Genomic DNA, 24,265 nt, shown 5'->3' on the forward strand with positions numbered 1-24,265 from the left:
GTGGCCAGTCGGAATAGAAAATGCCACAGGCTTGGTGGTCAGTGGGAGTAAAAACAATATATGATTGGTATTAGTGGGAGGAATAGTCCCCCATCATTGGTGTCAATGGTAGGAATAGTGCCCCATCGTTTGTATCAGTGGCAGGAATAGTTCCCCATCAATGGTGTCAGTGGGAGGAATAATGTCCCATCATTGGTATCAGTTGAAGGAAAAGAGTTCCATCATTGGTATCAGTGGGAGGAATAGTGTCCCATCATTGGTATCAGTGGGAGGAATAGTTCCCCATCCTTGGTGTCAGTTGAAGGAAAGTGTTCCATCATTGGTATCAGAGGGAGGAATAGTGCCCCATCATTGGTATCAGTGGTAGGAATAGTGCCCCATCACTGGTATCAGTGGAAGGAATAGTGTTCCATCATTGGTATCAGAGGGAGGAATAGTGTCCCATCATTGGTATCAGTGGGAGGAATAGTTCCCCATCCTTGGTGTCAGTTGAAGGAAAGTGTTCCATCATTGGTATCAGAGGGAGGAATAGTGTCCCATCATTGGTATCAGTGGGAGGAATAGTGCCCCATCATTGGTGTCAGTGGAAGGAATAGTTCCCCATCATTGGTGTCAATTGAAGGAATAGTGTTCCATCATTGGAGTCAGTGGAAGGAATAGTGCCCCATGGTTGGCGTCAGTGGGAAGAATAGTGCCTTATCTTAGTATCAATGGGAGGAACAGTGTCCTATCATTGGTGTCAATTGAAGAAATTGGTGTCAGTGGGAGGAACAGTACCCCGTCATTGGTATCAATGGGAGGAATAGTTCCTTATCTCTGGTGTCATTGGGAGGAATACTTTCACTTCTTTGTTGTCAGTGGGAGGAATAATGCCCCATCATTGGTATCAGTACAAAGAATAGTTTCCCATCTTTGGTGTCAATGGAAGGAGTAGTACCCCATTGCTGGTGTCAGTGAAAGGAATAGTGCCCCATCTTTGGTGCCAGTGAAAGGAATAGTGTCCCAAGGGCTGGATAAAGGCAAGCAAAGGGCCACATCCGGCTCACAGGCCGCAGTTTGGAGACCCCTGCTGTATATTAATAATAGCACAGATGCAGCCTAAATACAGGGCCACTAATTCACCTTGTATACAGCTGTTAGTTTTCCTCCAAGAAAAAACCTGATTGCTGGCTCAAGTGTGTGTATGTCTGTGTCCCTATGGGGACATTAGATTGTAAGCTTCTGGGGGTCAGAAACTGATTTGAATATTTTTTTATGCATTATCTACACTGCTGCTAAAAAAAAATTAAAGGGCAAAGTGAAAACATTGGGTGCCTTTAAATAAGAGGTATTCAAAGACTTAGTTTATTATGAAGCTAAACACTATACTTAAGAAATTGTTTGCGCCTGTCTCCGTAGGTCAATCTGGAACTGACCTCTCTGCTTGATGGGGAAGATAAAAAATCTAAAAACAAGCGCGGAGTTCTCCCGAAACATGCAACCAACATCATGCGTTCATGGCTCTTCCAACACCTGATGGTAAGAAAGAGAGGACCTGTCTTGTCTTGACTGTAACAACCCACATGGCCTGCACCGTATATTTCTTTCTCTCACGGGAGGGTGGGGGAACCAGGACCGAGAATGTTTAGCTCCAGATTATTAAAGCAGGACTCCAGCCACAGTTAAATACAACATCAAGGATTATCACCGCCCCCCCCCCCCCCCCATTCCTTAGAATGAGGAGATATACCGACTTGCTGAGTATCCTTTAACATTTATCTCTTACGTGGCACAGACCGTAAATAAATGACTAAGAAAGCGGTTTGCAGGATTATAACCACTCCTGCTGTCAGGGTGGAAGTGTTCAGGTCACACGGGGCGGAGCTGACGATGTCAGATTCTAAGGCTGCAGAAAATTAAATAAATAGGCTCCTGGTGTTCAATTTCTATTATATCATTAGAGCTTTATTTAGTTCAAATGTTTTAAAGTGGCATATACTGAAAAAAGTAGAATTTGGGAAATTCCATGTGTCATTCGTTTCACTATTCGCTCATTAATAATGGTTTCCAGTGCAGGATGCAGGGGATGAGTGAATGCAAATTAGAATTATTGGCTAAGTAGCTTGGTGTACAATGGAATTCTGCTTTGCAGGATAATAAATAGAAAATATTCTCCTATTACTATTTGATAGTAGACCTTTGGATTTTTGGCATCCTTTTAAAAATCATCCAACTTCCATACAGGAGATGTTAGGCAAGCCATTGTCAGCATGGGGTTCCTCCAGAGGTTGCTAGGGGTTCCTTGGGCTGCTGCTAATTGATCTACCATTTGATGGTGCCTGCATAGATTTCAGGGCCAACGCCACTTGGCAGAGCCAGCTGTATGACACCAATTCATTTTTTTTTTTTGCTGTTATAGGCATTCTTCCTTCTGGTCACCAATTTAATCGTCATTCTTCCCACTGATCACCAATGTAATGTCAAATTCTTCCTACTGACTATCAATTTAATGGGCATTCTTCTCACTGGCCACCAATGTAAGGGCATTCTTCTCACTGGCCACCAATGTAAGGGCATTCTTCCCATTGGCCACCAATGTAAGGGCAATCTTCCCACTGATCACCAATCTAAGGATCATTCTTCCCACTAACCACCAGTGTAAAGGGCTTTCTTCCCACTGGCCACAAGTGTAAAGGGCTTTCTTCCCACTGGCCACAAGTGTAAAGGGCTTTCTTCCCACTGGCCACAAGTGTAAAGGGCTTTCTTCCCACTGGCCACCAGTGTAAAGGGCTTTCTTCCCACTAACCACCAGTGTAAAGGGCTTTCTTCCTACTAACCACCAGTGTAAAGGGCTTTCTTCCCACTGGCCACAAGTGTAAAGGGCTATCTTCCCACTGACCACCAGTGCAAAGGGCCTTCTTCCCACTGGCCACCAGTGTACTGAAAATTCTTCCCACTGACCGTCCAATGTAATAGCAAATTCTTCCCACTGACCACCAATTTAATTAGCATTCTTCCCACTACCCACGAATTTAAGGAGCATTCTTTAAGGTCACCAATGTACGAAGAATTCTTCCCACTGGCCACCAATGTAAGGGGTATTTATCCTACTGACTATCATTATAAGGTGCATTCTTCCCTCTGATCACCAATGTAAGGAGCATTCTTCCCACTGCCTGCCAATGTAAAGGACATTCTTCCCACTGGCCACCAATGTAAGGGGCCTTCTTCCCACTGACTGCCAATGTAAGGGGCATTCTTTCCACTGACCACCAATGTAAGTGGCATTCTTTCCATTGGCCACCAATGTAAGGAGCATTCTTCCCACTGATCACCAATGTAAGGGGTATTTATCCATTGACCACCAATGTAAGGGGCATTCTTCCCACTGGCCACCAATGTAATGGCAAATTATTTCCATTGACCACCAATTTAATGGGCATTCTTCCCACTGACCTCCAAAGTAAGGACATTTTTCCCGCTGACCACCAATCACCAATGTAAGGGCATTCTTCTAACTGGACACCAATGTACAGAGAATTCTTCCTACTATTAACCAATGTAAGGGGTTTTTATCCCACTGTCCACCAATGTAAGGATCATTCTTCCCACTCAGCACTAATGTAAGAGGAATGCCTCTCACTGGCCCCCAGTGTACTGAACATTCTTCCCAAGCAAGTTCCCACTGAACACCAAAGTAAAGGGCATGTGCCCCACCAACCCCAAATTACCTTTTTTTACAGGGGTTCCCTGAGACCTGGAAATTATTTCAAGGGTTCCTTGGGAACAAAAAGACAGAGAAAGGCTGCATTAGACTGGAATAAGAAATGTAAGCCTCTGAGCTCACTCTCTAGCCAGCTGAATCTCTTCTGAAATAAAAGTGGTTGTGGCGGCTGGGCCCTTGTCTGAGCCCAGTGATGAGGATCCGTCTTTTTATTTACTCGGCATCCTGAATACAGAGTTCTGCAACACAGCCACATGAAGAGCATTACGCCAGAACATTAAAGTCAGCCATTAAAAGTCATCAGGAAGAGGAGCCTTTAACGAAGGCATAAATTCCCTGCTAAATTAAACTGTCGCAGACTAAAGGGAAATGAAGTCTGAGAATAGACTGGTACAAACGAGCCAACAAATTAACTCTTTTACTCCTAAGTCTGCTGTAGATGAATGCTGAGTTTTTCACCACTGAGCCCGAGTTTATCAGATAGAGCACCCCGTAATGAAAAATAGACATTGTAATGAGTGTAAAGTGATATATGTTGAGAATGGAGAGTCTCCCCATTGCTGCCACCACCGGAGAACGGAAAGAAGGCCAATGCATTGTATTACACAGAATCGGAGGTCATATGTTATAGAATCCTCTCACGCTGTTGCGTCTTGTGTTGTATGGGCCCATTCATTTTCAATGGGCCCTCCACCATCTTATGTTGTATGGGCCTGTTCATTTTCAATGGGCCCTCCACCATCTTGTGTTGTATGGGCCCATTCATTTTCAATGGGCCCTCCACCATCTTGTGTTGTATGGGCCCATTCATTTTCAATGGGCCCTCCACCATCTTGTGTTGTACGGGCCCATTCATTTTCAATAGCCCCTCCACCATTGGCCATAGGCCAAAAAGCTTACCTGACAATTTCAGCCAGCCCAGCTCAACATAGCGCATGTGTATTCCCACCTATGTATTGTGGTTTTACTAAGGGGTCAGGTGCATTTTTACTGTGTTGCATCGGGGCCCTTTGAGATTGAATAGGATGCTCCCTAAAAATGCCCGTACAACGCACATTACTGCATTATCAGAGCACATGGCACTACATCGTGAATTCAGCTTTACTACTTCATGCCCCTAATCTGTATGTTTAGTGTAGCCAAAAAGATTGACAACAGGAAAGCAGAACATGGGAAAGCTTCGGGGTGCCGCTCAAAGCCCACATTGGGTTCACTTTGGTGAGCACATTGGGTAACTTATCCCGACTCCATCCACACACAGGGGAAAAAAGAAACAAAAATGCAGTACACCTAGAGAACAGACCAAATATCAGAATGCAGGGCTGGGACCAGGGATGGGCGGGAGGGGCGGCTGCCATGGGCACAATGGTTTACTGTAGGGTTCCTTGTGATGGGAGTCACTTTGGGTGGGGGGCCCATGGAACCCAGCTCACTTTGGAGAGATGGAGAGACCCCTGTCTCAGCTCCCCATATCCCTCTTATGTGTAAGTCACCTTGTGCCTGTTATGGGTACAGGGTGATCTGTCCTAGTATTGTGTAGACATGTCTCTCTTAGGTGGGGTGGGGGGTTGGATTGTTTGGTGTTATATGGTTGCATCCCATTCACTATAACTGGTCTCCCGGACCCTGCATTCACTATATCCGCTCTCCCCGGACCCTGCATTGACTATATCCGCTCTCCCCGGACCCTGCATTCACTATATCCGCTCTCCCCGGACCCTGCATTCACTATATCCGCTCTCCCCGGACCCTGCATTGACTATATCCGCTCTCCCCGGACCCTGCATTCACTATATCAGCTCTCCCCGGACCCTGCATTCACTATATCCGCTCTCCCCGGACCCTGCATTCACTATATCTGGTCTCCCCGGACCCTGCATTCACTATATCTGGTCTCCCCGGACCCTGCATTCACTATATCCGCTCTCCCCGGACCCTGCATTCACTATATCCGCTCTCCCCGGACCCTGCATTGACTATATCCGCTCTCCCCGGACCCTGCATTCACTATATCAGCTCTCCCCGGACCCTGCATTCACTATATCCGCTCTCCCCGGACCCTGCATTCACTATATCTGGTCTCCCCGGACCCTGCATTCACTATATCCGTTCTCCCCGGACCCTGCATTCACTATAACTGGTCTCCCCGGACCCTGCATTCACTATAACTGGTCTCCCCGGACCCTGCATTCACTATATCCACTCTCCCCGGACCCTGCATTCACTATATCTGGTCTCACCGGATCCTGCATTCACTATATCTGGTCTCCCCGGACCCTGCATTCACTATATCCACTCTCCCCGGACCCTGCATTCACTATATCCACTCTCCCCGGACCCTGCATTCACTATATCCACTCTCCCCGGACCCTGCATTCACTATATCTGCTCTCCCCGGACCCTGCATTCACTATATCCGCTCTCCCTGGACCCCGCATTCACTATTTCTGCTCTCCCCGGACCCTGCACTCACTATATCCGCTCTCCCCGGACCCTGCATTCACTATATCCGCTCTCCCCGGACCCTGCATTCTCTATATCCGCTCTCCCCGGACTCCGCATTCACTATATTTGCTCTCCCAGGACCTGGCATTCACTATATTCGCTCTCCCCGGACCCTGCACTCACTATATCCGCTCTCCCTGGACCCTGCATTCACTATATACGCTCTCCCCGGACTCCGCATTCACTATATTTGCTCTCCCAGGACCTGGCATTCACTATATTCGCTCTCCCCGGACCCTGCACTCACTATATCCGCTCTCCCCGGACCCTGCATTCACTATATCCGCTCTCCCCGGACCCTGCATTCACTATATACGCTCTCCCTGGACCCTGCATTCACTATATCTGGCCTCCCCGGACCCTGCATTCACTATATTCGCTCTCCCAGGACCTGGCATTCACTATATTCGCTCTCCCCGGACCCTGCATTCACTATATCCGCTCTCCCCGGACCCCGCATTCATTATATCCGCTCTCCCCGGACCCTGCATTCACTATATCCGCTCTCCTTGGACTCTGCATTCACTATATCTGGTTTCCCCGGACCCCGCATTCACTATATCTGTCCCCCACAGTACACAGAACATGGAATTGCAATTATTTTAGTAAATGTAAACTGCTAAATCCCTTTTCTCATCAGCAGTATATAGTAGTCCTGTGACTTCTATCAGTGTCCGGCCGAGCACTGATTAATCTTGTAGGAGGAGTTTTCATTCTCCTCTAACTGTCCTATGAGGCTGCATGATCCTTGACCCTCAGTCTGGACAGTGCTGATTGACCCTGTGCTGATCACATGCTCCCTCCCAAAGAAAAAAAAAAGTCTCTAGCAATACACACCAAACTGAGCATGTGCAGAGTGTCTTCTAGGGCTCTGTACTATCAGCAGATGGATTGGGGACAGTGGAAGAAGGGGAGGATCAGAGAATACAGCAGCAAAGTGCCTTTTTACACAATGCAGAGGATTAACCCCTTAGGTTCCACAGTGAATATAACAAGCATGCTTTACTGCATCTACAGACTGATGTTGTGGGTTTAGTAACACTTTAACTTTATGGGGCTGCATTAGGTGAGCAGGGGATTTAATTTTTGCAGTGGAAGTGTACAGCCCTGAGCCGCTGCATGTCTTTGTTTAGGTGAGTGGTCGGGGGCTGCTAAGACCATAGCTGAAGCGCCTGCTGTTACTAGCCCAGGGCTGCCTGCATGACCAAGCAATGTGCTGTATGACGGCGTAGTAAAGTCAGAATGGTGCTTTTGGGGTATTTTTGGCAATCTGGATCTTAGTACTTCCAAACAAAGGTTAACTTCTCTGATGACAGAAAACTGCTGGTACTAAATTGGACATCCACTGATCCCCAAGCACTAATGCCTGGAAGTGACTAGTCAGTCAAGTTTTGCTGTTTTATAGGATAACCTACGAGGCTCGAGGATGTCCTACAAAGTGTGATCAAATCTACGGAGAATGGGTCAGTTGTGGTAATTCACGTGAACCTCACACTTCGGGGTGATACTTTCACCAACTACACAACAGTACCCATATACATGCGTGCACCTTGTACCCGTTCCGTGAACAAAAGTGAAAACTGGAAAATGAGAATTATTTATTTATTTCAGGTACTTCTATAGCGCCATTATTTACGCAGCGCTTTACATATATATTGTACATTCACATCAGTTCCTAACCCTCAAGGGGTGTACAATCTAAGGTCCCTAACCCTCAAGGGGTGTACAATCTAAGGTCCCTAACCCTCAAGGGGTGTACAATCTAAGGTCCCTAACCCTCAAGGGGTGTACAATCTAAGGTCCTTAACCCTCAAGGGGCATACAATCTAAGGTCCCTAACCCTCAAGGGGCATACAATCTAAGGTCCCTAACCCTCAAGGGGCATACAATCTAAGGTCCCTAACCCTCAAGGGGTGTACAATCTAAGGTCCCTAACCCTCAAGGGGCGTACAATCTAAGGTCCTTAACCCTCAAGGGGTGTACAATCTAAGGTCCCTAACCCTCAAGGGGCGTACAATCTAAGGTCCCTAACCCTCAAGGGGTGTACAATCTAAGGTCCCTAACCCTCAAGGGGCGTACAATCTAAGGTCCCTAACCCTCAAGGGGTGTACAATCTAAGGTCCCTAACCCTCAAGGGGCATACAATCTAAGGTCCTTAACCCTCAAGGGGTGTACAATCTAAGGTCCCTAACCCTCAAGGGGCATACAATCTAAGGTCCCTAACCCTCAAGGGGAGTACAATCTAAGGCCCCCCTACCCTCAAGGGGTGTACAATCTAAGGTTCCTAACCCTCAAGGGGCATACAATCTAAGGCCCTAACCCTCAAGGGGCATACAATCTAAGGTCCCTAACTCACATTCATACATACACATACTAGGGCCAATTTAGACAGGAGCCAATTCACCTACCAGCATGTCTTTGGAGTGTGGGAGGAAACCCACGCAGGCACAGGCAGAACATGCAAACTCCAGGCAGGTGGTTGGAATTCGAACCAACGACCCGAGTACTGGCAGACCAAAGTGCTAACCATTTAGAATTGGTTAAAGAATTTTGTTTCTATTGGAAAATTTCATTTAAAATCCCATTCGTATGCTTCTGCGCAGTAATACCATTTTTCTTCATATAGTTCAGCCGCAGTCATTGTTGGGCAGCACCCACTCTGTTGGCTGATGGCACTGGCTGTCAGGATAGAATGGCCTCAGTGGAGGCTCCACGCTGTATAGTGTAGATGGAGGAATCTGATACATTTTTTTTAATCCTAGTGTATGGCCAGCTTTACACAATGACGTTATAGATACCAATGTACTATTTCTCCTTCGGACCCTAGTCACAGTTGGGCATGAGCGTAGCCAGGTGATTCAGAAGCTTTTTTTTTTGTATGAACAATTTTTACACAACTTGTAGTACACAAACAGAATTGTTCATTTGTGCATTTTGGACACTCCCCTACCATAGACCAGTGGTTCTTAACCGCTGGACCATGGCCCACTGCCATGCAGCAGCCTTGCTCCTCCTGAGCTTCCAACCACCTGCAGATATCCTAACCTTTCACAGTGCCCCCCAACCTCCCATAGCAGTTTACCATGTCCCTCAACCTTCCAGTGCCTCCAGGCCCTCTGGCAATCCTCAGTCCCCACAGTGCCCCTCAACCTTACATAGTGGTACACCATTCCCCTAGACCTCGCAAAGTGCCTCCAGGCCCCCTAACAGTCTACAATTCTCACAGTGCCCCTCAACCTTCCATAGTGGTTTGACATGCCCCTCAACCTCACAAAGTACCTCTATGCCCCCCTTACAGTCTTCAATTCCCACAGTGCCCCTCAACCTTCCATAGTGATTTGCCATGCTCCTCAACTTCACTTTGCCCCTTAGCCTCAAACAGTGTATCCAGGCCCTCTGACAGTCTTCAACCCCCACAGTGCCCCTTAACCTTCCATAGTGGTTTGCCATGCCCCTCAACCTCACAAAGTGCCTCTAGGCCCCCTGACAGTCTTCAATTCCCACAGTGCCCCTCAACCTTCCATAGTGTTTTGCCATGCTCCTCAACCTCACAAAGTGCTTTTCGGTCCCCTGACAGTCCTCAGTTCTCACAGTGCCCCTCAACCTCCCATAGTGGTTCACTGTGCCCTTCAACCTCCTACAGTGCCTCCAGGCCCCCTCACAGTCTTCAGTTTTCACAGTGCCCCTCAACTTCCATAGTGGTTTGCCATGCACCTCAACCTCACAAAGTGCCCCTGGGCCCCCTGACAATCTTTAATTTTCACAGTGCCCCTCAACTTTCCATAGTAGTTCACCATGCCCCTCAACCTCATACAGTGCCTCCAGGCCCTTTGAAAGTCTTCAGTCCCCACAGTGCCAATCAACCTCCCATATTAGTTCATCGTGCCCCTCAACCTCTCACAGTGCCTCCAGGCCCTCTGACATTCTTCAGTCCTCAAAGTGCCCCTCAACCCTCCATATTTGTTCACTGTGCCCCTCATCCCCCCACATTGCCTCCAAGCCCCCTGACCATCTTCAGGCCTCACAGTGCTCCCCAATCTTCCATAGTGCTCCCTAGCCCCCTTCCTCGCCCCCCCAACCCCCAACACTGTCCCACAGTGCACCCAGTACCTGCAGTGTACTTTGGTCTACCACAGTGCTTCTGGAAAGCCGAGAGCCTCCTGGAAAGACCCACAGCTCGCTCCAGACTCCCCAACCCCCCACTTTCCAGCCACAGCCTTCCAGCATTTCAATACATATTTTGTTTCCCCATAATTTTATTGTGTGGGTATAAACATTTTTTTTTTACTGTTGGATGTGGAAGAGTTTGGAAGAATCTACTAGGTCTCAATAAGGTTGAGAACGATTGCTATAGACTTTTAGATCGACATTCGTAAACATGCATCGATCAAGAATTTTCAGGCACTCCTGTTAAAGTCTATAGGGCCAAAAAGGCATGCTTCTGCCCCATGTACTTTTTCAAGCCTCATGTGACCGGCAACAAGCAATACAATGCCTATTGAGAATAAGGGGTGTGAACTCACGCTCAGGTGTGAATGGGGGCCAATTTGGCTTTTCATTTAATTCATTAATATGTGATGGATGTGATATAATAGGCAGAGATAAAAAGAAGATAAGGAGGCAGTAATCCCGATTTGGGCTTTAGGTGCTCCATCAACGTAGTCTGACGTGTTTCTGAACTTTTGTTTTATGGTAAAAGTTTCCGGTAAAATTTCACACAGTGGAGCAGCTGGGCCGAGGAAGGACGGGTTTATGTGAAGGTCAGAGTAATGAAATCTTAAATGTCACCAAACCTTTAATATTCATTATCCCAGTGGTGACCCAATGGCACTGTGCGTCTCAGCATTTCCTGTCTTCTCAAACTTTTTTTATGGAGGTAACTTTCTTAATATCTGCTCTGCCCAGAGACAGCGAAGGACAGAGAGTGCCGTCTGTATTATTTTCGAAATTAATATTAAAAAAGAACCTCGTCTTTCTTCATGCGTCCAACAAAAAACGGTAGACTAGGCCAATTCTGGCTTGGTATTTGAAGTGGACCACCCATCATTGGTCTTATGTATGTGAGTGGGTGCAGCATGGTGATGGCAGTCTGGCTGCAATAAACAGGACTTGTATTGAAGGCAAGGCTCAACGATATGAACAATCCAGTGGGTAGACGCCCAACTGGGAACACTCACATTTCTTAACAGGAATGTGGGGTGCAGCAGATCTCGGATGTGCCGAAAGCATCTATCCCCGAGAGTGGAATGCAGCTTGGCAGACCTGTGCCAAAATGGGATGTTTCCTGGAAGGATAGCCTGTCCTTGTTCCACTGGAACCTTTCCCTACCACCATCCCCTTTCCCTGACAGACAGATGACCTGTCCCTACACTGTCTACTTAACAAATTGTGCACCAAGCCCCGGAGACAGGGCCTTAAATAGACTCTGCCTGACCCAAGATGGCCACCAGAGCCACAACCGCCAACCGAATCACTTCCCCAGTGACCAAGGAAACCATAGAGGAGTATGTTCCACCTGATTTCCATTCCCTCCGCAATGCTGCTGTGGTTGAGCACGACCTGCAGTGGAGAAAAGACTGCAGCACCTGCCTACACCTGCGCCTGCCTTTCTTGAACTGATGTTGTGCTTTCTCAGCCCACATTGGGGCTTTGTCTAATCTTCCAACCAGGGGCGGACTGACAACTCATGGGGCCCCCGGGCAATAGGGGATCACGGGGCCCCTGTGTTCTCGCCCACACTGAAACCACACCCAAAAAAGCCTATGAAAGGTACCAGGGGCATCTCATGGGGCCCCCTACTGACCCTGGGCCCTCGGGCAGTCCTTGAGTGCACAAATGGTCAGTCCACCCCTGCTTCCAACCAATCTTGGGGTGCTAGGAAATGGAGAATTGTGTAAAATGTGCTTTAATGTAAGTACCAGGCCTTTCACGCTCTATCCGCTCTGGGATGCCGGCAGCCCTGACATTCCTACTGAGTTTATTTTCTATGTCTTCCCATCTTGCTGCATTGCCAGTAGCTATAGAGTGAGTGGATTTTCCATCCTTCTGCAGAGTAGTCCATTCGTCCTCTATAGTACTGAGCCTGTTGTGCAATCTCCCAATTCTTGAGTGTCCTGTCCAACCGGGGAGATTTCCATTTTATCACGCTGGTTAGATTGGTAATAGCTGTATTGCAGGATGTCACTGCTGTGAGAATCTCTCCCAATCAGGGTGGACTGACCATTTGGAAACTCGGGCACTGCCCGAGGGCCCGAGGTCAGTAGGGGGCCCTGGTACCTTTTTTATAGACTTTTTTGAGTTTGGGCAAGGACACAGGGGCCTCATGATCCCCTATTGCCCGGGGTCAGTAGGAGGCCCCATGAGATGCCCCTGGTACCTTTTTCATAGGCTTTTTTGAGTTTGGGCAAGGACACAGGGCCCCATGATCCCCTATTGCCCGGAGGCCCCATGAGTTGTCAGTCCGCCCCTGCTCCCAATGTAGGTTCAGGAGACGCTCTGTCCTGATCTAGAATGGATGTCACGTTTGCCTGACAATATGTCCCTCCTAGATTGTAAGCTCCGAGGATCAGGGCCCTCGAACCCCTCGTGTATTGAATTGTATTGTTACTGTACTGTCTCCCGTTATAATGTACAGCGCTGAGCAAACTGTTGGTGCTATATAAATACTGTATAATAATAATAATGTTGTTCTCACCGTATGCCAATCCATGGAGCCGGCTGCATCTCCCTTCAGAGGCATGGTGTCATCAGCCTTTTCTCCATCCTAGTCTGCTTCTTCCGCTGCCTCTACTGTCGCCTTAGGGAGCCGTTCCTTGGCTGGTGCCTTTGCAAAGATTTTGACACTGCCAAAAATGTAGAGGCCGATCTACGAACAGCCTAAAGATTTACTGCTGCTCAGGGGCTCTGGGCTTCAGCAAAATGGCAGCCTCTAACCAGAAGAAACAGGAGCAATGCTGGAGGAAATTTACAGCACACACTCATTTTGGTAGCATAATTATTAATAAAATAAAAAAAAAGAACAAAACAGGGCGCACTCTCCTCGTGCATTACCGTGATAAAAGGAAATTTATTATAAAAATGCAAATGCTCACAAACCAAAAAGGTCATAAAAACAAAGACAAGGAGTCAAAGATGCCAGTTATGGGCAACAGAGGTCCTCGGGTAAAAGTGCTAACGCGTTTCGGGAGTCGATTCCCTTCCTCAGAGCCATAGATCTGTTGCTCTGATTTTTATGACCTTTTTGGTTTGTGAGTATTTGCATTTTTATAATACATTTCTTATTATCACAGTAATGCATGAGGAGAGTGCGCCCTGTTTTGTTCTTTTTTTGCTAGTACTAAGATTCCCCGATCTATCAAGGGCGGCACCTCAGCAAGTGCAGGATTCCATATTTTGAGTTCCGCAAGAAGATTGAGCGCTGGTGGGAACTCAGGCACTGCCCGAGGGCCTGGGGTCAGTAGGGGCCCCATGAGATGCCCCTGGTACCTTTCATAGGCTTTTTTGAGTGTGGTTTGAGTGTGGGCGAGGACATGGGGGCCCCATGATCCCCTGTTGCCCGGGGGCCCCTGTGTCCTTGCCCAAACTCAAAAAAGCCTATGAAAAAGGTACCAGGGGCATCTCATGGGGCCCCCTACTGACCCTGGGCCCTCGGGCAGTGCCCGAGTTTCCAAATGGTCATTCCGCCCCTGGCTGAGACTCACACATGACTTCATTGGCCTGGCTGCAGCAATGTAGTCCCATTATCTCTATGCCCCCTGTACCACCAGAACCTATGGAGTCCTGTATGAGTCTCTGCATTGTGCACACTCCCGCTCTGTACTACAGCCGTTCAGTGCGCCGCACACACAGCCAGCGCAAGAGGGATGCAGAACAAGAGCTAAGCATCTCCTCCTCCACAGCGGTGGACTGACAACTCATGGGGCCCCCGGGCAATAGGAAATTATGGGGCCCCTGTGTCCTTGCCCATACTCAAACCACACCCAAAAAAGCCTATGAAAGGCACCAGGAGCATCTTATGGGGCCCCCTACTGACCCCGGGCCCTCGGGCAGTACCCGGGTGCCCGAATGGTCAGTCCGCCCCTGCTCCTCCATAACAGGTACTGGCAGTAATTCTGGATCCCTCTTTTGCTGGTATTTTGAACGGCATGTTTCAGAGACTCGCAAAGGACCCCATAGGTCCTGATGGCACAAGGAGGACAGAGACATTGGGAATATAGTGACAGGGTCAGGCAGGGCTGGGACAAGGGGTGGGCAGGAGGGGCGGATGCCCTGGTCACTATGGTATCACATGAGGTAGGGCGGTGCTAGGAGCAGGGACGTCCCTAGGGTTGGTGTCACCCGGTGCGATAACACTTGGTGACACCCCCTCCCACGATCCCCGCAGAATGGATCAGATCTGCGGATTGAGCATAATGGATCGGAGTCGGATCCATTATGCTCCCCAATCCGCAGATCCGATCCATCCTGCGGGGATCGTCAGCATGCAACCTATACGGGGTGACACCGGACCCGCTCCACGAAAAGGTAAGTTGTAAAGCAAACCGACGATCCCCGCAGGTTGGGTCGGATCTGCGGATTGGGGAGCATAATGGATCGGACTTACCTTTTTCGTGGAGTGGGTCCGGTGTCACCCGGTGCGGCGCCCCCCCCCCCCCCCCCCTTGCACCACTGGCTAGGAAGGCTGATTTGTGCTGGGGGGATTTGGGACGGGGGAGGCAAAGATTTGAGAGGGGATATCAGCAGGGGGGGCGAATTTGTACTGGGAGGAAGGGGAATTTATTCTTAGGGGGTAAGCATGCAGAATTAGTGCTCAATTTTTGGTGGGGATTTTTGTTGGCACATAATGCTCACATATTTGTTTTGGGGGGGACACCGTTTGGTTATGTTTTCCTGGGTTCTAGATGACCTTGTCCCAGCAGTGCGGCCAGGCAACAATTAACAAAGAAAGCTCCAGGAAGAATTTTTTTTTTTTTCATTAGAGATACATTTGCATGTATTATGTTACTCTGTATCTGATTTAGGAAAAAATATTATTTTATTACCAGTTTAGAGAGGAACTTTACTCCCCAGGTTGGTTATTTTTTACCATTGTTTTATGTAACAATGTATCAAATCCAGACCTAAAGGAAAACTATATCCTCCCTGTATGTACCTACCTGACATGTCCTTGTGATAATTATTCCTAGTACAGTAATACGCCTTGTTGGGAAAGAAATAATGATCAGAATCACAGAATGATCTGTGTGGCTCATGACCTCTAACTAGTCATTATTGTAGTGTGGGTTTGAAATAAATCTGAATATTTGAAACGGGAAACACTGATCATTTCCTCTTCTGTATTACTCCTATGCAATTTTTTAGTGCTTTTTTGTGTTTTTTTTAGATACCAATGATGGGGCACTATTCCTCCCACTGACACCAATGATGGGGCACTATTCCTCCCACTGATACCAATGATGGGGCACTATTCCTCCCACTGATACCAATGATGGGGCACTATTCCTCCCACTGATACCAATGATGGGGCACTATTCCTCCCACTGACACCAATGATGGGGCACTATTCCTCCCACTGATACCAATGATGGAGCACTATTCCTCCCACTGACACCAATGATGGGGCACTATTCCTCCCACTGACACCAATGATGGGGCACTATTCCTCCCACTGATACCAATGATGGGGCACTATTCCTCCCACTGACACCAATGATGGGGCACTATGCCTCCCACTGACACCAATGATGGGGCACTATTACTCCCACTGACACCAATGATGGGGCACTATTCCCCCCACTGATACCAATGGTGGGGCACTATTCCCCCCACTGACACCAATGGTGGGGCACTATTCCTCCCACTGACACCAATGATGGGGCACTATTTCTGAAGGAAAGTAAACCGGCCCTTTGTTTAGAAAGTTTGGAGACCCCTGTTCTAGAACAATCAAGAAAATAAATATTACAAACATGCATGGGTGAATATACAATCACAATTCATTCTAAATGTTTAAAACAAAGGTGTTTCTACCAATAGGAGAGGAGACTTTTTTCACACAGCAGACTGCAACATGCAGAGACGTGAACCAGGCTGTAGTGGCAGATCAGGATGTGACCCAAACTCTGGTTCACTCCGGTGCGACTTCAGGTGCAACATGTGATTTACACATCGCACCTAAAGTCATATAGAGTTCACTGTCTATTGTTTGCATTATCAGGGTGGGGGGGGGGGGGCTGATGATCATATAGAGTTCACTGTCTACTGTTTGCATTATCGGGGGGGGGGGCTGATGATCATATAGAGTTCACTGTCTACTGTTTGCATTATCGGGGGGGGGGGGGGCTGATGATCATATAGAGTTCACTGTCTATTGTTTGCATTATCGGGGGGGGGGGCTGATGATCATATAGAGTTCACTGTTTATTGTTTGCATTATCAGGGGGGGGGCTGATGATCATGTAGAGTTCACTGTCTATTGTTTGCATTATCGGGGGGGGACTGATGATCATGTAGAGCTCACCATTTATTGTTTTCATGATGGGGGGGGGGGCTGATGATCATGTAGACTTCACTGTCTATTGTTTGCATTATTAGGGTGGGGGGGGGACTTATGATCATATAGAGTTCACCGTCTATTGTTTGCATTATCAGGGTGGGGGGGGGGGGTACTGATGATCATATAGAGTTCACCGTCTATTGTTTGCATTATCAGGGTGGGGGGGGACTTATGATCATATAGAGTTCACCGTCTATTGTTTGCATTATCAGGGTGGGGGGGGGTACTGATGATCATATAGAGTTCACTGTCTATTGTTTGCATTATCAGGGTGGGGGGTGGCACTGATGATCATATAGAGTTCACTGTCTATTGTTTGCATTATCAGGGTGGGGGGGGGACCTATGATCATATAGAGTTCACCGTCTATGGTTTGCATTATCAGGGTGGGGGGGGGGGACCTATGATCATATAGAGTTCCCCGCCTTGTGTTTATACTATCATGGGGGCTGATGATATTACAGAGTTCCCCTAGTCAATGCAATGTGTCAGTCATGTAGCAATGCTGGAGGTCATTCTGTGTCTGGAGATGTTGGTGATCTAACTTCAGTAGTAAAAGCTGGAGAGGTGATAGTGGACACATGGCTCTCATTCAGCAATGGCGAGCTGCTTCCCTTTGCCTGTGATGCCATCTAGGGGTCATCTTAAATATTGCTTTTCAAATTATGGGTCTATGTGGGAAGCAGCAAGCTCACCCTCCACCTACCGACCTATTGCTCTCACCCTCCGCCTACCGACCTATTGCTCTCACCCTCCGCCTACCGACCTATTGCTCTCACCCTCCGCCTACCGACCTATTGCTCTCACCCTCCGCCTACCGACCTATTGCTCTCACCCTCCGCCTACCGACTTATTGCTCCCACCCTCCGCCCACCGACCTATTGCTCTCACCCTCCGCCCCCCGACCTATTGCTCTGGGGTGTAACACTTTAGCTTTTTTTTTTTTTTTTTTTTTTTTTTTTAATACTTGTTTGCATTCCTTGATTCCACCCCCTGAAATTCTGTCCGTTTTTTTTAAAGCTGCACTCCAGGCGGAAGCACCCGGACATACCGGTAAAATACATATAAGGAAGCTGTTTTGTTTTTTTTATTTATATCCATCCAGTTCTGATCTTGACACAGCTCTGCCACAAAGTACAGCTCTGCCTAGCAGGACAGGAGACCTGATGTTTCTTTGCTGTAGTTAAGTAGGTCTTGTCCCTCCCCCACCCTGTGGCTGGACAGGGATGGAGAAGCAGAGGACTGATGAGTTAATCTCTCTGTCAATCTCCCAGTCTGAGCTCTGCTGCACAGGGACTGTAGAAGGCTGATAACAGGTCAGTTTGATTTAAATTAGACCGTCACCCAATAATATAACCTCTTTCTTTCTGACTCCTCCCCCGAAACTGGATGAAAATGTATTTTTTAAAACATTTTCAGCACCTGTGGGCAGGGTTGTGGATAAAGGGGTACCACCAGTCCTCCTGTATGGGGGTCAGGCCAGCAGGGGGGCCCAGGCAGCTGGGTGAATCAGATGTGGGCAAGGAGGATGCTTGGCACAGCAGGGAGGCAATTACTGGAACCGATCCCCTGTATGGGTCTCTCGGCAGCAGCTGAAAGCCGCTTCTTCTCCTCTCCCTGCTGCTGCAAAGAGAGCCATACAAGGGATCGGTTCCAGTAATGGCTCCCCCATCCCACACCCATCACCCTCCCTGTGCGCCATATGTTTACCCCTGCTGCCCAGGCCCCCCTGTGTGCTCCCACCAGCAGCTGCAAGAGCACAATAGGATCCTTCAGGATGGAGAGTAGGGGAAGGGGCCAGTAAATATGTCACATTTACCAGCCCCCTCCTTTCCTGAATGAACACAAGAAATGATCGGTAGTGATCACTCACTGTGTTCGTTCATAACTGAGTCACAGTAAACTGTGTTTATTTGGAGAGAGGCCTGTCACTCACTGTGTTCATTCATAACTGAGGTATAATAAACTGTGTTTATGTGGAGAGAGGCCCTGTCACTCACTGTGTTCATTCATAACTGAGGCATAGTAAACTGTGTTTATTTGGAGAGAGGCCCTGTCACTCACTGTGTTCATTTATAACTGAGGTATAGTAAACGGTTTTTATTTGGAGAGAGGCCCTGTCACTCACTGTGTTCATTCATAACTGAGGTATTGTAAACTTTTTATTTGGAGAGAGGCTCTGTCACTCACTGTGTTCATTCATAACTGAGGCATTGTAAACTGTTTATTTGGAGAGAGGCCCTGTCACTCACTGTGTTCATTCATAACTGAGGCATAGTAAACTGTTCATTTGGAGAGGCCATGTCAGGTTGGCTGTATGTGGCCCCGTGGTGGGATTTAACCGGTGCCGGGACAATGTCATCCTGCGCCCCCAAAGATGACAAACTGCACTGCTCCTTACCCATTCATGATGCGCAAGCTTAGGGGATCCTACGCCCAGTAGTCACTTGCTTGTCAAAATCACTACCGTTGTCACTACTCTCATGAGCCATGTAAAAGAAGGAACCCTAGAGTAAACTTTTGGGCCCAGGGCAGCTGCCCCTCCCGCTCTCCCCTTGTCCCGGTCCTGGCTTTAATGCCCACATGCCGCATATAGCAGGGCAGCAAAGGTTTGTGTGCCAAGAGAAAACTCACTATGCACTCCCAGCACAGTGGCTGAGCTGTCAAATGTGGCCCTAACTAATGAATGGGAGCGGGAAGGACCTCTTCATACAACCACTATGACAGCCAATCCTTGCATAAAGATTCTATTAAAGGGACACCAGGATTGGGTGCAAAGGGATTATATTTATTAAAAACAGATATAAAACATCAATCTAAAATGTCTTTCATTCTGTCATTGACCATAGAAAACACTTCTGTTATCTGAACTGAACATTGAGGGAGTTGAGCTTTCCCAAAAGAAGGTAATGGTATTCATATTATATAGTGTAGTGCTCCTCTAGTTAGCTAGGTTTTTCAGCTAGAGGCTGGATAGCAGCCTGGGATGAGTCAGCCAGGTTCACTTTAGGTCAGGGCTGCAGGTCAGTTCCATGATACCTCTCCCTCCTCTAGAAGCTTGAGAGGTTTATAGAAGGCAGTGGGTGGGGGTGAGTAGAGGCTGATCTGACACTTAGGGGATCTTGGGCAATCCCCAAGCAGGAGGCTTGGCATGGGGTCAGGGCAGCCTTTAAGTATGATTGAGCCTGCTCAACAGGGGAGTAGTGTTGAGTGGAAGATGGAGTGTGGAGCCTGGGAGGTGGCCAAGGAGAGGGGCCTATCTGCAGGCAGGAGCTGGAAGGCAGAGAAGGAGCCAGCCCAGCGTAAGGCCTGAAGGCAACCCCCAACCCATCAAGCTTGCAGGAGAGGACTGAGTGATTAATTCCATAGGCCAGATAAGGGGAGAGGGTATTCAGTTGGAAACCTGACTAGCCCCCATCTGAGACTGCTGATTCTCAAGTGGCAGATTCTGGGTCCCCTTGCCCAAGGATTCCCTCAGACAGCTGGCTGAAGAGGAGAATTCATCTGGGGTCCAAGGTGGTACTCCTGGAGGGCTGAGGAGCTCTCCAAGAAGAAAATCTTTGCCTGTGGACTTGTACTTAGTTGCTAAGGAGTTGTCCTCAAGTTGCTGTTTCCTTGGGCATCCCATACACCCCTAAACCCTATCCAAGCTCAATACCCCTTAATCAAGCCAAGCTCAAGAACTCATTACTGTCTCCAGTGTGCAAGGTCTGAAGAAAATGCGTGCTGACTGGCTGTGCAGGACTATAGGGGGACCCAAAACTCAGCGACTCCTAAGGGGGTAGTGGTGCTACATTAGCTTGGTGGTCAACACATTGGGGTTGATTTTCTAAAACTGGAGAGTGCAAAATCTGGTGCAGCTCATCATAGAGACCAATCGGCTTCCAGGTTTTATTGTCAAAGCTTCATTGAAGAAGCTAGAAGCTGATTGGCTACCATGCACAGCTGCACCAGATTCTGCACTCTCCAGTTTTACCCCCCAGCCAGTTGTAGCAAATTTCCCCCATTGTTACTTGTTTGCTGCTGTTTAAAGGAAACTTGTACTGAGAGAGTATGAAAGCACTTATTTCTCTGAAAACGCCAGTTGCCTGACTGTCATGCCGATCCAATGGTGTCCAAGAATCCAATATCTTCAGTACTTAGTGTGTCAGTGACTTGGAATGAGTATGGTGGTCAGAAGTCCTGACTTCAGTTCCGGCACCTCAAGCACCAAATGTATCTAACGGCAAAGGGTGCCGAGGTGTGCTGGAGGATCTATTGATGCTGGCTGCTTGGTGTCTATAATCGCAGGAGGGATCTATTTTTTGAGGGGCTAAATTTGCTGGGGAGGCCTATTGTTGCTGTTGGGGTATCTGATGTTGCTGTTGGGGTCAACTGTTGCTGGGCGGGATCTACTGTTGACGGAGGGGCCTATTGATGCTGGCTGCGGGGAGATCTGTTGCTGCTGCCGTAGGTCTGTTGCTGCTGTGGGGTATTTTGTTACAGGTGGTCCATTGTTGCTGGAAGGGGGGTACACTGTTGCTGGGGAACCGCTGTTGTTGGGGTCTATTGTTGTGGGTGGATCTATTGCTGCTGCCCACATAGAAGAAAATTATATTTGAGATATATTTTAAAAATATTCTTCCCTACAATTTTGGCCATATTCAATATATATATATATGGAAATGCGTTTTATTATAAAATATATGAAAAATATTTTTAAAAATACATTTTCAAAGTTACTGTATGTCTTTTAAAAATACAAATCTACATTTTTGGAATGCATTTACAAATATATGTAAAATATATATATACTGCATGTTGAAATGTGTTTTTTAGATATTACAAAATATATGAAAAATATTTGTACAAATATAATAAATATTTTTTTTAAATATATTCTTCAGATTTTTTTAACATATGAAAAAGTAATTTTAACATATATTTTTGCATATATTTGTAAATACATTCCAAATATGGAGGTTTGTATTTTTAAAGACATACAGTATATTTGAAATATATTTTTAAAAATATGTTTCATATATTTTGTAATAAAAATGCATTTCAACATACAGTGTGTATATATATATATATATATATATATATATACTGTATTTATTGAAATATACTTTGAAATATATTGAATACAGCCAAAATTGTAGTATTTCAAATATATGTCAATATATTTGGGAAGAATATTTTTTAAATATATTTCAAATATATTTTTCTTCCATGTAGGAAGTAGCTGCTGGATTTACTCCAACCATTCAGATTTTTTTAACATATAAAAAGTAATTTTAACATATATCTTTGTATATATTTGTAAATGCATTCCAAAAATGGAGATTTGTATTTTTAAAGACATACATGGTATTTGAAATGTATTTTTAAAAATATTTTTCATATACTTTGCAATAAAAGCATTTCAACATACAGTGTGTGTGTGTGCGTGTATCTATATATACTGTATAGAAATATATTTTGAAATATATTGAATATGGCCAAAGTTGTAGTATTTCAAATATATCTCAATATATTTGGGAAGAATATTTTTAAAATATATTTAAAATATAGTTTTTTTTCCATGTGGGTGGGGGGGGGGGTCTATTTTACTGCTTTCCTTGTTATTGTTAACAAATTCCATACAAGTTACTTAATATATTCTCAGAGAGCGGTGGTACTGGTAGGTGGGTAGGGGGTGGAACCCAGAAACGGTGCTCAGAGGTGGGTAGGGGGTGGAAACCAGAAATGGTGCTCGGAGGTGGGAAGGGGATGGAACCCAGAAATGGTGCTCGGAGGTGGGTAGGGGATGGAACCCAGAAACGGTGCTCGGAGGTGGGTAGGGGATGGAACCCAGAAACGGTGCTCGGAGGTGGGTAGGGGGTGGAAACCTAAACGGTGCTCGGAGGTGGCTAGGGGATGGAACCCAGAAACGGTGCTCGGAGGTGGGTAGGGGATGGAACCCAGAAACGGTGCTCGGAGGTGGGTAGGGGGTGGAAACCAGAAACGGTGCTCGGAGGTGGGTAGGGGATGGAACCCAGAAACGGTGCTCGGAGGTGGGTAGGGGATGGAACCCAGAAACGGTGCTCGGAGGTGGGTAGGGAGTGGAACCCAGAAACGGTGCTCGGAGGTGGGTAGGGGGCGGAACCCAGAAACGGTGCTCGGAGGTGGGTAGGGGGCGGAACCCAGAAACGGTGCTCGGAGGTTGGTAGGGGGCAGAACCCATAAACGGTGCTTGGAAGTTGGTAGGGGGCAGAACCCATAAATGGTGCTCGGAGGTTGGGTAGGGGGCGGAACCCAGAAACAGTGCTCGGAGGTGGGTAGGGGGCGGAAAGCAGAAACGGTGCTCAAAGGTGGGTAAGGAGTGGAACTCAGAAACGGTTCTCGGAGGTGGGTAGGGGGTGGAACCCATAAACGGTGCTCGGAGGTGGGTAGGTGGTGGAACCCAGAAACGGTGCTTGGAAGTGGAACCCAGAAACGGTGCTCGGAGGTGGGTAGGGGGCGGAAAGCAGAAACGGTGCTCGAAGGTGGGTAAGGAGTGGAACTCAGAAACGGTTCTCGGAGGTGGGTAGGGGGTGGAACCCATAAACGGTGCTCGGAGGTGGGTAGGTGGTGGAACCCAGAAACGGTGCTTGGAAGTGGAACCCAGAAACGGTGCTCAGAGGTGGGTAGGGGTGGAACCCAGAAACGGTGCTCAGAGGTGGGTAGGGGGTGGAACCCAGAAACGGTGCTCAGAGGTGGGTAGGGGGCGGAACCCAGAAACGGAGCTTGGAGGTGGGTAGTGGGACAAGGGGTGCCTGGAAAGAGGGAGATCCTGCACTGATTATCTGGGAAAAAAAGCCCGGTATAAGACTTACCTCCAGGCAACTAATATTTTTGTACTGTCTATATGGCGCTGGTTTCCTCCTGTTCTGTGCGGATGCTCAGATTGAATTTTTTGTCCTTTTTTTTCTCTTTTTCAGCACCCATACCCAACAGAGGACGAGAAGCGGCAGATCGCTGCGCAGACCAACCTCACCTTACTGCAAGTCAACAATTGGTGAGTGCCCCGGGGTGAGGACTGCACCTCCATCACTGAAGGCTTCATGGACCATACATTATCTGAGGGGTCTACAGACAAAACCTCATCAGCGTGTGTTATTGCTACCAATAAATGCCCTGCAACTTTGCGGTCACATGACAGGGACTAAAACTTTGGGCTTCCTATTTATTAGAATTGTAACAAAGTCATGTTTTTGCTGCATTTCACACTCTTGCGTCTTCAGGTGCTGAAGTCGCATCTAATGTCTTGCTATGGCGCTGTCTTCATAGGTGCGATTTCAAGTAGCGCAGTTTGAAAAAAATAGTCCTTGCATTACTTTTTCAAAAATTCAGCGAGATTTTAGCGTTCAGTCACACCGAATCTGACTTCAGGCGCGAATTCGCACGATTTCAAATGCGGATATCAGTCCGACTTCAGGTGTGACTTGGAAGATATCCATGCGACTTCAAGCACACAGGTCTATGCGAGTTGCACTTGAAGT

At 47.4% G+C, this 24,265-nt stretch overlaps 1 protein-coding gene across 5 annotated transcripts in view; it reads left to right on the forward strand.

Annotated features, from left to right (window-relative positions):
• PKNOX2 (PBX/knotted 1 homeobox 2) overlaps nucleotides 1–24,265 on the forward strand; it is a 683,220-nt gene that overhangs the window by 649,472 nt on the left and 9,483 nt on the right. For 4 of the 5 annotated variants that reach the window (XM_089658994.1, XM_089658997.1, XM_089658995.1 and 1 more), the window contains 2 exons: nucleotides 1,399–1,518; nucleotides 23,705–23,781. In XM_089658994.1, coding sequence (XP_089515120.1) covers nucleotides 1,399–1,518; nucleotides 23,705–23,781 — 197 coding nt within the window. The remainder of the gene's footprint in view (nucleotides 1–1,398; nucleotides 1,519–23,704; nucleotides 23,782–24,265) is intronic. The other variant, XM_089658998.1, reaches the window with a different exon arrangement.

The sequence above is a fragment of the Staurois parvus genome, unplaced genomic scaffold (genome assembly GCF_062004578.1).
Source record: "Staurois parvus isolate SC_StPar_1 unplaced genomic scaffold, SC_StPar_1.0 ptg001122l, whole genome shotgun sequence".
In the NCBI taxonomy this organism is placed as follows: Eukaryota; Metazoa; Chordata; class Amphibia; order Anura; family Ranidae; genus Staurois; species Staurois parvus.